Raw genomic sequence first — 14768 nt, 5'->3', positions numbered from 1 at the left:
TGTTTACTGCTAACTCTATGCAGTATCATTTGTAAATCTTCAAATGATGAAGAACTCTGACCCTCCACGCAGCAAACCTTCACACAATTTCGGCAAAAAGCACAAGGTCAGTGGTATTCATCTCGGTCATACTGACAGTGGTCTACATTCCCCCCACCCCTCCCAGGCGGATGTGGAGTGTGCTCTGAACATACTGTATGCCAACATCAGTGGATTTGAGACCAGGTATCCGGAGGCTTTGCTCATTACAGCTCGGGACTTTAACCAGGCCAATCTCAGAAAGGCGCTGCCAAAGTTATACCAACATGTCTCCTGCCCGACTAGAGGCCCAAATATACTTGACCACTGCTACACAGCAGTCAAGGATGCCTACCATTCCGTCCCACGACCTCACTTCAGAAAATCAGACCATCAGGCCGTACTCCTCCCGGCTTACAAACAGAAACTGAAGTGGGAGGTCACGGTGTCAAAAGTAGTGTCGCATTGGACGGAGGAAACAGATGAGGTCCTCCGTGACTGCTTTGAATTGGTGGACTGGTTAGTATTCAAGGGCTCGGCAGCTAACCTCGACGAGTATGCCTCAGCTGTCACGGACTTTATTTGGAAATGCATGGAGGACTGTGTGTCTCGCAAGATGATCTGGGTATTCCCTAACCGGAAACCTTGGATGAATTCTGAGGTCAAGTCCCTTTTAAAGACTAGAGCTGCGGCTTTTAGGTCCGGGGATACCAGTCGCTACACTGAATCCAGGTATGAACTCCGGAAGGCCATTAAGGGCGTCAAGAGGCAATATCCAGCCAAGTTGGAAGCCCAGGCTAACCAAAGGGATGCCAGTAGACTATGGCAGGGTCTAAATGAGATCACTGGGCGCAAAGAAAAGGCTGGGAATATCAATAACAGTGGTACTTCTCTTCCTGACGAACTTAACGTATTCTACGCAAGATTCGAACAGAAGAGGAGCGTCCTGCTCCCTCCGGATGAACCGGACCTGGTGGCATCGAGATTCATCGTCACCGAGGAGGACATTAGAAGGGCCTTCCTGAAGATAAATCCAAGGAAGGTGATGGGCCCAGATGGCATCCCAGACGGGTTCTCCCGGCCTGTGCAAGCGAGCGAGCTGGAGTGTTTGCTGACATCTTCAACTGCTCCTTGCTTCAGTCTAAGATCCCCTCATGTTTTAAGAAGGTACTGATAATCCCAGTGCCGAAGAAGAGCAAGGTGGCATGCCTGAATGACTATCGACCTGTGGCTCTGACATCAATTGCTATGAAGTGCTTCGAGAGATTGGTTATGGCACACATCAACCACAGCCTACCGGTCAACCTCAATGCTTTGCAATTCACCTACCAGAGCAACAGGTCAATGTCAGTTGCCATCTCTCTGGCCCTACATTCCTCCTTAGAACACCTGGAAATAAAGATGCATATGTAAGGCTCCTTTTCATTGATTATAGCTCTGCCTTTAATACCATCATTCCAAATAAACTGATTCCTAAGCTCCGGAACCTGGGCCTTAGCACTCAGATCTGCAGCTGGATCTTCAACTTCCTCACAGACAGGACCCAGGCTGTAAAAATAGGGGACAAGCTCTCCTCTACAATCACTCTGAGCACCGGTGCCCCACAAGGCTGTGTACTCAGCCCCCTGCAGTACTCACTGTACACCCATGATTGTGTAGCAAAGTTTCCATCAGACTCAATATATAAGCTTGCTGATGACACAACAATTGTAGGCCGTATCTCGGGTAATGATGTGTTTGAGTACAGAGAGGAAATTAAAAACCTGGTGGCATGGTGTGAAGACAATAACCTATCCCTCAACGTCAGCAAGACGAAGGAATTGGTTGTTGACTTCAGAAGGAGTAGTGGACCGCATGACCCCATTTACATCGGTGGTGCACAAGCGGAACAGATCAAAAGCTTTAAGTTCCTTGGGGTCAATATCACAAATGACCTGACTTGGTCCAACCAAGCAGAGTTCACTGCCAAGAAGGCCCACCAGCGCCTTTACTTCCTGAGAGAACTAAAGAAATTTGGCCTGTCCCCTAAGATCCTCACTAATTTTTATAGATGCACTGTAGAAAGCATTCTTCTAGGGTGCATCACAACCTGGTATGGAAGTTGTCCTGTCCAAGACCGGAAGAAGCTGCAGAAGATCGTGAACACGGCGCAGCACATCACACAAACCAATCTTCCGTCCGTGGACTCACTTTACACCGCACGCTGTCGGAGCAGTGCTGCCAGGATAATCAAGGACACGACCCACCCAGCCAACAGACTTTTCGTCCCTTTTCCCTCCGGGAGAAGGCTCAGGAGCTTGAAGACTCGTACGGCCAGATTTGGGAACAGCTTCTTTCCAACTGTGATAAGACTGCTGAACGGATCCTGACCCAGATCTGGGCCGCACTCTCCAAATATCTGGACCTGCCTCTCGGATTTTTGCACTACCTTACTTTCCATTTTTCTATTTTCTATTTATGATTTATAATTTAAATTTTTAATATTTACTAATTTTTACTATTTTAAATATTTTTAATATTTAATATTTGTAATCCAGGGAGTGGGAGGCGCAGAATCAAATATCGCTGTGATGATTGTACATTCTAGTACCAATTATTTGGCGACAATAAACTATAAAGTAGAAAGTAGCTGTTGACCGGAACTTGATCTGACCAGTCACATGAAAATAAATTAAAAGAAAACAAATGTGACAAACCTAAAACAAAAAACAGTAAATGCTAGAAACACTCAGTGAGTTAGGTCACAACTATGGGAAAAGAACCAGAGTTAATAGGAGTGACCTGGCAAAGAGACTTTACCCTGAGATGCTTGCTTTGCTCCTTTTATCACAGATGTGACTTGACCTGCTGGGTATTTCCAGCACTTTTTTACCACATGACAAAATATCTTTCAATTAACTGGAAAAATTTCTCAGTGAAAAGTGCCTGGAGGTTTGACACACTCCAGGATCAAACAACCCCTTTATTCCTCTAAATATGAATTCCCTCCACTGCCAGAAACACCTTGCTGTTCCATTATCGATGCTGGATTAAAATCTTGGAATTCTTACTCAGTAACAGGAAACGCAGGTACTCCGAGTTCAAGTTTAATTGTCATTCACCACATACATGTATACAGCTAAACAAAACATTGTTCCTCTGGGGCTAAGGTGCAAAACACAGCACATACAGTCACAGAACATATAGTTATGATAGCACAAAGTAATTTTAGCACAAGTTCCTGAGTGACTGGGCCTGAAGATTAACGGTGCATGGGATGTTGTCCTGGAGCCACGTTTCTGCAAGAAGAAACTTGGCTCACTTGCCGTACCATCATTGTTGCTGGGTCGAAATCTTGGAATTCTTACCGAGCAACAGAAGTGCAGCAACTCCAGCAAATGGTTCACCTTTTAAAGGGCACTTACGGATAGACTTTAAATACTAGTTTTGCGAGCAGTGTCTAGAATCTCGAAGAAAAACATTGTTTGAATGGAAGGTTTTCTGAAGGCATTTCCAATTGGCTACCATAACTTCAGCAGCAGTTTGTCAGAAATTAATCATACAAAGTTACAAGTATTATATACCTACTCAGTAAGGGAGAAAAGGTTAACATAGAAACATAGAAAACCTACAGCACAATACAGGCTCTTCGGCCCACAATGCTGTGCCGAACATGTACTTACTTTAGAAATTACCTAGGGTTACCCGTAGCCCTCTATTTTTTTAAGCTCCATGTACCTATCCAGGAGTCTCCTAAAAGACCCTGTTGTATCCACCTCCACCACCGTCGCTGGCAGCCCATTCCACGCACTCACCACTCTCTGCGTAAAAAGCTTACCCTTGACATCTCCTCTGTACCTATTTCCAAGCACTTTAACACGGTGCCATTTTGTGCTAGCCATTTCAGCCCTGGGAAAAAGCCTCTGACTATCCACATGATCATTGCCTCTCATCATCTTATACACCTCTATCAGGTCACCCCTCATCTTCTGTCGCAACAAGGAGAAAAGGCCCAGTTCACTCAACCTCGCTCAAGGCTTGCTCCCCAATCCAGGCAATACCCTTGTAAATCTCCTCTGCACCCTGTCTCCTAGTTTCCACGTCCTTCCTGTAGTGAGGTGACCAGAAATGAGCACAGTACTCCAAGTGGGGTCTGACCAGGGTCCTATGTAGCTGCAACATTACCTCTTGGCTCTTAAACTCAGTCCCACGTTTGATGAAGACCAATGCACTGAAGGCCAAACCAAAGAGTCAACCTGCACATTGTTAATCCAGGAAAGTTAAAGTCAGTTTTGTGTCTGTGGTTATGCAACTTATAGTCCTCGTATAGGTGCATAACTAAAATTAACATCAGCATGAAGATATAACTCAGCTTGTGCTTGGCTAATTTGAGTCATTTATTTGTGAGCATGCACCCAGGGATCAGTAGCAACTTACAGAAGACATTAACTTACCTCATTTTATAATGGAACTGTACAAACTTAATATGCAAGAGCAACATTTCCACAATTTTTTTTCTTTACAGTTGCGCAGGCCAACCTTTGCTCTGAGCAGGAAAATTTTACATGGCCTGAAAACTGCGCAGCACTTTAATAAAACATTATATTGAAGAAAATTCCCGCTGTGCGGCAACAAAGAATATTTGCACGGGAGCATTCGTCTACTGCGCGGTTGCACTCTCCCGCAGTTTAGAGGGAACAGCGTGCAGGGGTTGCAGTCAGCGTAACGGGATCCAAAAATTCAGTTCTCTGACCGGAACTAGTAGCTTATTGTGTTTGAGACTCTTTATGGTTCATTACAGACTTACTTCAAAGCTAAGTTCAGCATCTTCTTCATTTTCCTCCTCTGCACCTTCTTCTTTAATGTGACAACTCTGAAAGCAACAGATAAGCTCCATTCAGCAATATTAACTTTAACCCTACAAAGTAAAACAGTGGCCCTCAGGGTACAACATATAGCAATATTCTACAATACTCTTGCTATGGTTAAATAGTGTCTTTAGTTTTTTTTGAGAATGTCCCAGAAATTCAGTAGTCCGATATAAATAAAAAGACAATCACATTGAAAAGAGGATAACTACATGAGAAAAGGGCTTCGAGGTGTTCCTCGTTCAGTAGCTGTACCCCATTGAACTGCTTATTGGCTGATTGTGCCTGTGATACACTCTGTTCTGGAATTATAAATGACCGTGATGCAATAAAAAATTCGAGATGGCTGAAGGTATCAAGGAGTCCTGTCTAATCATCAAAATATATGGAATATGATTTGAAACCTTGAGAATTCAGATTGGTCATCAGAGATCACAAGATCTTGCAGATTATTTGAGGAACAAAAACAATAAAACCCAAGCTATAGTAAGCAAAATATAATTTGGATAAATTTGAATTTCCAATGTGGCAAGGGAGTATCAATGACAAAAGATCTTCACCTTGTGCAAATGACAATAAACTTTTCTCTTTAAGATTATATACTACTGGAGGCCAGTGACCTTGGACTGGTGATGCTCCCCAGGGCTCAATGCTAGGTTCATCGATCAATGATTTGGATGAGAAGGTACAGGGCACAGTTAGTAATTTTGCAGATGACACTGAAATAGGCAGTGTCATCGACAGTGAAGATGGTTATCAGGATTTACAGATGGATCTTGATCAGTGGGTAGCTAGGTCAAGGAATAGCAAATGGAGTGAATTCAGATACTGTAGGCGGAAGGTGTGGCACTTTGGGAAGCCAAACGAAGGTAGGACTTTCACAGTGAATGGCAGGGTGCTGGGGTGTATTGTAGAGCAGAGGGACCCAGCAGTACAAGTTCCCTGAAAGCGGTGTCGCAGTGGACAGGATGGTGAAGGCAGCTTTGGTGTTCTAGCCTTCATCAGTCAGGGGACTGAGTATAGGAGTTGCATGTACAAGACACTGGTGAGACTATATGTGGAATACTGTGTTCAGTTTTGCCCACCCTGCTATAAGAAAGCTGCCATTAAGCCGGAAATTGCACAGAGCAGATTTAGCATTTATTTCGAGAGCACCAGAATATAAAAGCAAGGATGTAATGCTGAGGTTTTATAAAGCACCGGTGAGTGCTCACTTGAAGTATTGTGAGCAGTTTTGGCCCCCTTATTTAAGAAAGTGTGTGCTGGCATTGGAGAGGGTTCAAAAGAGGTTCACAAGAATTAAAGGATTATCATATGAGCGGCAACTGATGACTCTGGGCCTGTACTTGCTGGAATTTAGAAGAATGGTGTGGGGGGGGAATCTCATTGAAACCTATAAAAAGTTGAATGTTCAGGGAGTCTAGGACAGGAAGGCAGAGCCTCAGAGCAGTGAAACGTCGATTTAGAACAGAGATGAGACAGAATTTCTTTAGCCAGAGGGTGGTGACTCTGGGGAATTCATCGCCACAGGTGACTGTGGAGGCCAAGTCATTGGCTGTACTTAAGGTAGAGATTGACAGGTTCTTGATTACTCGGGACATGAAAGCCAGAAGAATGGGTTTGAGAAGGAAATGGATCAGCCATGATGAAATGGTGGAGCAGACTTGATGGGCCAAATGGACTAATTCTGCTCCTATATCTTATGGTCTTACAAGGATGTTGGCAGGACTTGAAGGACTGTTGGAGCTTTTTGCATTGGAGCACAGGGTGATTTACAAAGGTGTATAAAATCATGTACGTCAAAGTGAACAGGTTTTTCCCTGGGTTGGGGAATCAAGAACTTGGGGACATAGGTGAAAGGGGAAGAGCTTTAATAGGATCCTGAGAGCCAACTTTTCCACACATAGCATGGTCAGTATATGGGATAAGCAGCGGTGCAGTGCTAGCTGGAGCGCACTGGAGCGTGTCCGGCACGTCTCTAAGAAAAAAGCCAAATTGAACAAGCTAATTAATTAGGTGCTGCCCAGGGTGATTTGAGTATCTCAGAAACTGCTGATCTCCTGGGATTTTTATGCACAGCAGACTCTGGAGTTTACAAAGAATGGTGCCAAAAACAAAAAAAAAAACATCCAGCGAGTAGAGTTAACAAGATGTTTTTGCTCACAGAACAGCCACTCGCTGGATGTCTTTTTGTTTTTGGCACCATTCTTTGTAAACTCCAGAGTCTGCTGTGCATAAAAATCCCAGGAGATCAGCAGTTTCTGAGATACTCAAATCACCCTGGGCGGCACCTAATTAATTAGCTTGTTTATTTTGGCTTTTTTCTTACAGGCGTGCTGGATGCGCTCCGGCTAGCACTGCACCCCTGGGAATAAGCTGCTAACAGAAGCGATTGATGCAAGCATATTAACAACATTTAAAAAGTAATTGTAGAGATACACGGATAGGCAAGGTTTGGAGGGATATGGCAAATGGGACTATTTAGATCTTGGTCAGTGTGCCTTAGTTGGTTTTAAGGGCCCATTTCTTTGCTGTATGACTCTACAACTGTATCTGATGAAATTGTTCCAAATATTTATTAGAACAAATGGCTGTACTTACCTTTGCCATGATATCAGCATATGACACGTAGAGATGGTCCATTTCTAGTTTGCTGAGGGGAATTAGAAAAAAAAAATGTTTCTGATGTACACCGAGACCCAAGTAAACTTGCTATTGGGTTAAAACAACCCAAAGATACATCATTACATCTCAATTAGACTAGTGACTGCCCCCGTCAACTGGCAGCTGAATATGCATCTCTTACCCTCACTATACTAGCCTGTGAACTGATATATTTTCTACACAGAGAAAACAAAGTGAAACAAGAAGAATTTTTATTTTTTTACAATTCTATGACTTCTATGGTAATTTAAAATTGACAAATTTACTTCTTCAAAATGTTCATAATATATATATTTTATTTATTATTGACATATAAGGGAGAATAGGCCCTTCCAGCCCTTTGAGCCGCACTTCCCAGTAATCCCGAATTTAATCCCAGCCCAATTACAGGATAATTTACAATGAACAGCTAACCTAACAACTGGTATGCCTTTGGACTGTGGGAGGAAATCCACATGGTCACGAGGAGAACGTACAAACTCCTTACAGGCAGCAGTGGGAATTGAACCCGGGTCGCTGGTACAGTAAAGCGATGTGTAAAGCACTATGCCACCAAATTTGAATTTTAAAATTAATTGAAAGACTATCAACCTGAAACATTAACTCTACCTAAACAGTAACTCCCTATAGCACACTGAAAGAGAAATTTTGTTTGACTTGCTTGAGACTGGTTATAACACTGATGTGAATGAAGGGAGCATTAACTCACCCTTTCCATTAAACCCACAGTGGAACATTTTAACAAAAGTTGCAAGTTTTTAAAAAAAACTCTCCAATAATCCTGTCTGATTTGCCTTTATTCCACTAAATGGATTGCATTTGCAACTGAATTCTGATTTTCCAGCAGGTGGCTCTGCACCGACATTCACTGAGCGTAACCTAACTGAAATCCTGCTATTGTTTTATTATTGTATCTTTTATTGATAACAATCCAAAGTTACATAGTTTCGGAGAGAATAAGATAATTTAGTGCTGTCGATGCTTAATTAATCTACTCCATTGTAAATGTGACTTTTACTTGCTGGCATCACCATTCACACCAACAAATGCACAGAAATAGAACACACAACATGCCGAAACAGTGACAAATTTAGCAGACTGGGAGCAAACTCTGGAATATAAATGGTAGTACCTACTAGTCAGATGCATAAAATGTTTCTCCATTACTGAACTACTCACTATTGAAAAACTTGGAAACACATAGCCAAATTTTAACCTGTGATTCTCATATTTCAGGCAGTCACCCTTTATTATTATAGCTGTACAGAGATTAAATCTCTACAATGTGGTTAACTCATACCGAAAAAAAGATTATTATCAGAAATCCGTCTATTCTGTTTTGACTGAGAATGCAAATATGGAGAAATATACGTAAATGCAGAAATGTTGGAAATTAAAACAAAAGCCAAAAAAATGCTGGAAATATTGAGCAAGTCAGGCTGTATCTGTGGAAAGAGAGTTAATGCTTCTGGTCCTTTGTTAGAACTTAAAGAAACCTGAAATGCTGAGTGTCTCTTCTTCCCACAGATGCAGCCTGACCTGTTGAGTATTTTCTGCTTTTGCTGTACAATTATCAGGGCACGGTCTGGCGTTTGTTAAGATGTTTAAAACTTCTTGTGTAGAGATTGCTAAAGTAGGCTGAATGAGAAATTTTATTTTAATTGCTTGAGATTGGTTACAACTCTGTTGTGAATGAAGGGAGCATTAATTCACCCTTTCCAATAAACCCACAGTGGGACATTTTAACAAAAGTTGCAAGTACTTTAAAAAATATTTGACAAAGTGATTATACAAATCCACACCTTTTCTCAGTTAGAGCCGTACGACTAAAGTGAAGAATCAACTGGTGAAGTGGATCAGGCTTTGACTCTTTTGCCTCTTCTTCTTCCTCTTCCTCTTCACCCGATTTCTATTGATAAATCAGCCACAAAGCACATCAAGCTTGAATGAAGAGCTAAACAAACTGCATCAGGCTCCAGTATAGAACTACACACACACACACACACACACACACACACACACACACACACAAATACATGCAAGGCCTTTGTTATGCAGTATTCTGTAAAAGTACTCTTGCATTCCCGATCCACATTTTAATTAGATCATTCAGTTTTACGAGCTCTTGAGGAACTGTTTCAAAATCTTGCAAGCTCAGATTCTGCATTCAGTCAAGTAAACCATACTCATTATCTGCAATATGTTACATAAATTGCTGTATTTTCCTATTTTCTAGGCAGACACGACCTACATGAAGTGAATATTTTTAATAAACATGCATACACCGCAGTTAATAAACTGTTAGATTCAGCAGAGGAAGAATTACTTTGTGAGGCAACTTTATACATAAAATTCTAGAAATACATCCTAAGCAGATGTATTATTTTATAAAAAGTTCCTACTGTATCTTTGCAAAATGGTTATTCAATTGGATGGATTTCCTGCAACATTTCTGGACCTTCTCCTGTTAGAATAGGTTGACTGCAAATAGGGCTCATATTTTAATTGGTTAGATGAGCAAAGATGCAAGTCCTACAAATGTCCTCAATCTTCCAAAATGCTCATTATGTTATGTGCACCTGTTGGGGCAAATCATTCTGGAGTATCATCAGGTGGATGTGGACAGAGTGGGCAGATCATGGCATTTTTAGCATATAAAATTAATTAAAAGCCATTGCAACACTTTTGCAGAACAAACAGTGAACACCAATTTAGAACCTCATCAGTATTACTTAATGAATTACTTGCTGGTTGATTTCTTCCATTTATTGGACCTTTGCCTCTTGCTCCTTCACCCAGCCATGGTGATAATGCAATAAAACTCAGATAATTCACTAGCCTTTTGATCGGGTATCCTGCTGGCTTGATACTTAGATCACTTGATAATGTTTCCCACACTCCATTTTAACTCACCAGGGCTCCAGGGTCTTCACTTCCTTAAAACTCACCTGAAGTCCAGTCCCCAACTTCCTTAAAATTTACCAGGGCTTCAGGTCCTGTGCTTTGTTAAAACTCACCTGGGCCCAATTCCTGTGCTTCTTTAAAACTCAACTGGGTCCAGTTCCCGCGCTTCTTTAAAACTTACCTAGACTCTATTCCTGCATTTCCTTAAAACTCTGAAAAATTAGTCTGGAAAATTTGCCAGTTGAGTAACACCAAAGTCTTGAAGGTGCTGGATTATCAGAGCCTTACAGTGGTAGGCATTATCTTTGTATTTCAGCATAGCTGGGAGAATGAAGTGTATAAACTACTGCACTGGAAAAAGGAGCAGGAAAAATAGCTCCCAGAAGGAAGGAGAGGGAAATTACCTAAAGCCTGTTTTTAAGAAATAAATGACAGCAGATTTTAACAAATGGCAAAGAGCATTCATGAAAAAATATCAGACAGAGTATTACAAAAGGGGAATTTGGCTGGTCACCTAGTTATCAGGATACAAAATGAGAAGGCTTGAGAGAATATGGCTGGGATAGAATTTGTACAAATTGCTGGAAAAACTCCCCTCGGTGTATAATGTGGAGAAGACCATGGAAGCTGATGAACTGAGAAAAATGAGTTGTGATGTCTTGGGCCATACATAAATGACCAAAGATGAGGTATGGGCAGTCCTAAAGTACATTAATATCCCGGGCCTGACCAAGTGCATTACTGGTCCTTGTGGGAAGCTAGGGAAGAAATTGTGGAAATCCTTGCAGAGATATTTGCATCATTTTCAGCCATGGGTGATGGAGGTGGGTGGGAGTGGCTGATGTTGTACCATTATGTAAGACGAGCAGCAAAAACAAGCCAGGGAACTACAGCCTGGTGAGCCTGATTAGAGACATTTCAAATAAGGATATAACTGAATAAATTCTTTGACAGTCTTCTCTCCTGGTAGGATTGGTATTAGTAAATTGCTTTATTATTGTCACATGTACTGAGGTACAGTGAAAAGCTTGTCATACAGATCAAATCATTACACAGTGCATTGAGAAAACAATAACAATAAATGTGTTTCTTCTGCCTTTTGGGAGAAGAGAGAGGGGAGTAGAGAGAATTTCTGGTGGGTGGAGTATTTCATTCTGCTGCTGCTTTACTGAGGGAGTGAGAAGTAGAGATAAGACAAGTCTCTGCAGTTTTTTTTGCTCACGTTCAGAGCAGTTGCCATACCAAGCTTTTATGCATTCAGATAGGATGGTTGCTTTCTATGGTTCCTCTGCTCACTTATGCTTTTTTTGATCAACTCCATGTTCAATATCCTCTGGGATTACGCAGAAATCCCGCAAACATGGTGGCCTTTGCTCCTCATTGCAGACGAAGGCAATGGACTAAGAAGATGCAAAACTTGCTGGTCTTTAGTTAGCTAAACGTACCACTTCTCTTTGCCTTCCTGGATGGTTAGCCTCCTACAGGTCTTGCCTAATGGCTGAAACATCACAGTTGTTTGTCACAAACATGAGAAAATCTGCAGATGCTGGAAATGCAAAACAATACGTACAGAATACTGGAGGAACTCAGCAGGCCAGGCAGCATCTATAGAAAAGAGTTTCAGGTCGAGACCCTTCATCAGGACAGTTGTCTGTTGGTGACTTCCTTCTCCCTATCTCACTTTTGGAGCTATGGATGTTCAAAAGTTCAAAGGTCCAATTTCAGAGAAATGTATACAATATTCCTCCTGAAATGCTTTTTCTTCACAAACATCCACAAAAACAGGAAAGTGCCCCAAAGAATGAATGACAGTTAAATGTGAGAACCCCAGAGTCCTCCCCTAGCTTCCCCCTCCTGCGCTTAAGCAGCAGCAATGATCCCCACTACCCCCCCAGCAAAAGGAGAACGCACCACTACCGAGCACAATCATGAGCTAGGTGATAGCAAGACACAGACTTGCAGTTACCCCAACGACTATCGCATTTCATCCGGCATTTGACAAACAGCAGGTTCTCTCTCTCCCTGATATGGGAGAGGGAAGTGTCCCCCATTTTCACAGCGAGCAGCAGACATAACAGCAACCCGCTGGATTTGTGGCCATCATCTACCTGATGAATGTAGTTAATCTGCTGTAAGCATTGTTGGCTTTGAACGATTGTATGCTGCTGGTATAGGTGTACTCCAGGACCTCTATGTCAGTGACCTTCTCCTGCCAGAAATTGCTGAGATCGCGTCTGCAGCAACAAAGGTGGAAACTGTTCAGCCTCTTCTCACACTGTGCATGTCATCCAGGCCTTGCTATTACATAGGAGTGTATGAAGACTAAAGCTTGGTGGGCTCACAGTATGTTGTTCTCCATCCATATACTTTTGCTCGACTTAGGCTTAAGTCAATTGGGCATATTGATTTAAGCATCAGTTGACAGGCAACATACACAAAATGCTGGAGGAACTCGGCAGGCCAGGTTGCTAATTGGAGCCCACATGTGTAAGTCATCAGCACCCTCTGGCAACACATTAATGCTGTCCAAGGCTCCTGTGCCATGATCCTCCAAGAAGAGCACAACCTTGTCACTGGGTTTGGAGGCTTGCATACCTCAATGACCTGGAGAGTCACTTATGTTGGCTGGAGTCAGGGCTTTATGCTTTGGCTCTTGGTAGGGTCACCCATGCCAAACAGGTCAAAGGGTAAGAGTGGCCCGCCAGTCCTCCAGGTTCAGCAGCTCAGCTCAGGGCTAACAACCCTGACTGGTAAAACAAAATTACCACGGACTATCTTTTACGAGGTTGTTGCCAGCTCAACGCTCAACCCAGTACAGATGGAGAGTGTGCAAGGAGCCGGCCGATTTGGAATCCGGGACCGCTCACCTCAACGTCCGCTGTCGATGTCACTACACCACCGGCCGGCACTTTATAGAAAAGTTAGAGGAGAAAAATATGCCATGTGCTTGGATTAACCATGCACGTCAATATGAAATGACACACATTTAGCTCCTCAAATTTTTTTTTTGTCACTGACTTACCCTATGGAGTAATTAACAATGCCAATTAACCAACAATCACAGTTTTAGCATTTGGGAGGAGTCCGGAGGAAACTCGCCCAGTCACGAAGACATGGTGCAAAGTCTGTGGCGATGGCACCATGGGTCAGGACTGCATCCAGATCCCTAGAAATATGAGGCAGCAGCACTAACTGTGTCTCACCATTCAACAGGGAGGAAGAAAGAATTGTTCCAATTTTTTAACAGTATGAAAGTGGCTGTTATTTTCTGTAACACATTATTTGTAAAACGATTTGATTTGAAATGGAAATAGGTCAACAAGTAGAAGTTCAGAGTTACAGCAGGATCTGGATCAGCTGGAAAAGTGGGCCAAGGTATAGCAGAATGAATTTAAATCAGACAAATGTGAAGTGATGTAATCTTTGGGAAGTGAAAGAGTGAATGATGGTGCTGTACACAGACAGACCGAGAGGTACATGAACTACTCGGTAGAGAAGGAGGTGAAGAAGGTGTATGACATAGGTACCTTCACTGGATTGTACTGAGTACAGGAGTTGGGATGTCACATTACAGCCATATAACATTCTGGGGAGATGGCACTGGGACAATCGTTTGCAGTTCTGGTCACCATACTGTATGAAGGATGTGATTAAGCTGGACAGGGTGCAGAAGAGATTCAGAAAAACGTTGCCAAGTCTGGAAGGCTTGTGTTGGAAGAGGCAATTGGATAGGCTGGTATGGGGGAAATTAGCCAAAGAAAAATTGAAATGGCATGTAATAAGGGCAATGTTACAATAATGGTCAGGATTTCAGTATGCAGGTAAATTGGGAAAATATGGTTGTCACTAGATCCCAAGGAAGGGAACTTGCAGAAAGCCTTTGAGATGGCTTTTTCGAGCAGCTTGTGGTTGAGCCCAGAAGGCGATCAGCTATTCTGGATTAGGTGTTGTGCAGAAAACCAGAATTAATTAGGAAATGAATGTTAAAAGAACCCCAAGGAGGCAGTGATCATAATATGATAGAATTCACCCTGCAGTTTGAGAAGGAGAAGGTAAAATTAGATATACCAGTGCTACAGTGGAGTAAAAGGAATTACAGGGAAATAAAAGAGCAGCTGGCCAAAATTGATTGGAAGGGGACACTAGCAGGGATGACGGCAGAACAGTAATAGATGGTGGCCATGGGGGAAATTCGGAAGGTGCAGGAAAAATATATCCCAAAGGTAAGGAAGCAATCTAAAGTGAGGATGAGGCAAATGTGGCTGGCAAAGGACATCAAAGACAGCATAAAAGCAAAAGCGAATTACTGGAAAGTTAGAGGATTGGGAAGCTTTT

At 42.5% G+C, this 14768-nt stretch overlaps 1 protein-coding gene across 5 annotated transcripts in view; it reads right to left on the bottom strand.

Annotated features, from left to right (window-relative positions):
- Positions 1-14768, bottom strand: part of LOC140203840 (ryanodine receptor 1-like) — a 575532-nt gene that overhangs the window by 108582 nt on the left and 452182 nt on the right. For all 5 annotated transcript variants that reach the window (XM_072269965.1, XM_072269967.1, XM_072269966.1 and 2 more), the window contains 3 exons: positions 9332-9438; positions 7467-7518; positions 4805-4870 (listed from right to left, as the gene is read on the bottom strand). In XM_072269965.1, the coding sequence (XP_072126066.1) occupies positions 4805-4870; positions 7467-7518; positions 9332-9438 (225 nt within the window). The remainder of the gene's footprint in view (positions 1-4804; positions 4871-7466; positions 7519-9331; positions 9439-14768) is intronic.

This window comes from Mobula birostris, chromosome 10 (genome assembly GCF_030028105.1).
Source record: "Mobula birostris isolate sMobBir1 chromosome 10, sMobBir1.hap1, whole genome shotgun sequence".
Lineage (NCBI taxonomy): Eukaryota > Metazoa > Chordata > Chondrichthyes > Myliobatiformes > Myliobatidae > Mobula > Mobula birostris.
This window is presented reverse-complemented; position numbering and strand designations above follow the sequence as displayed.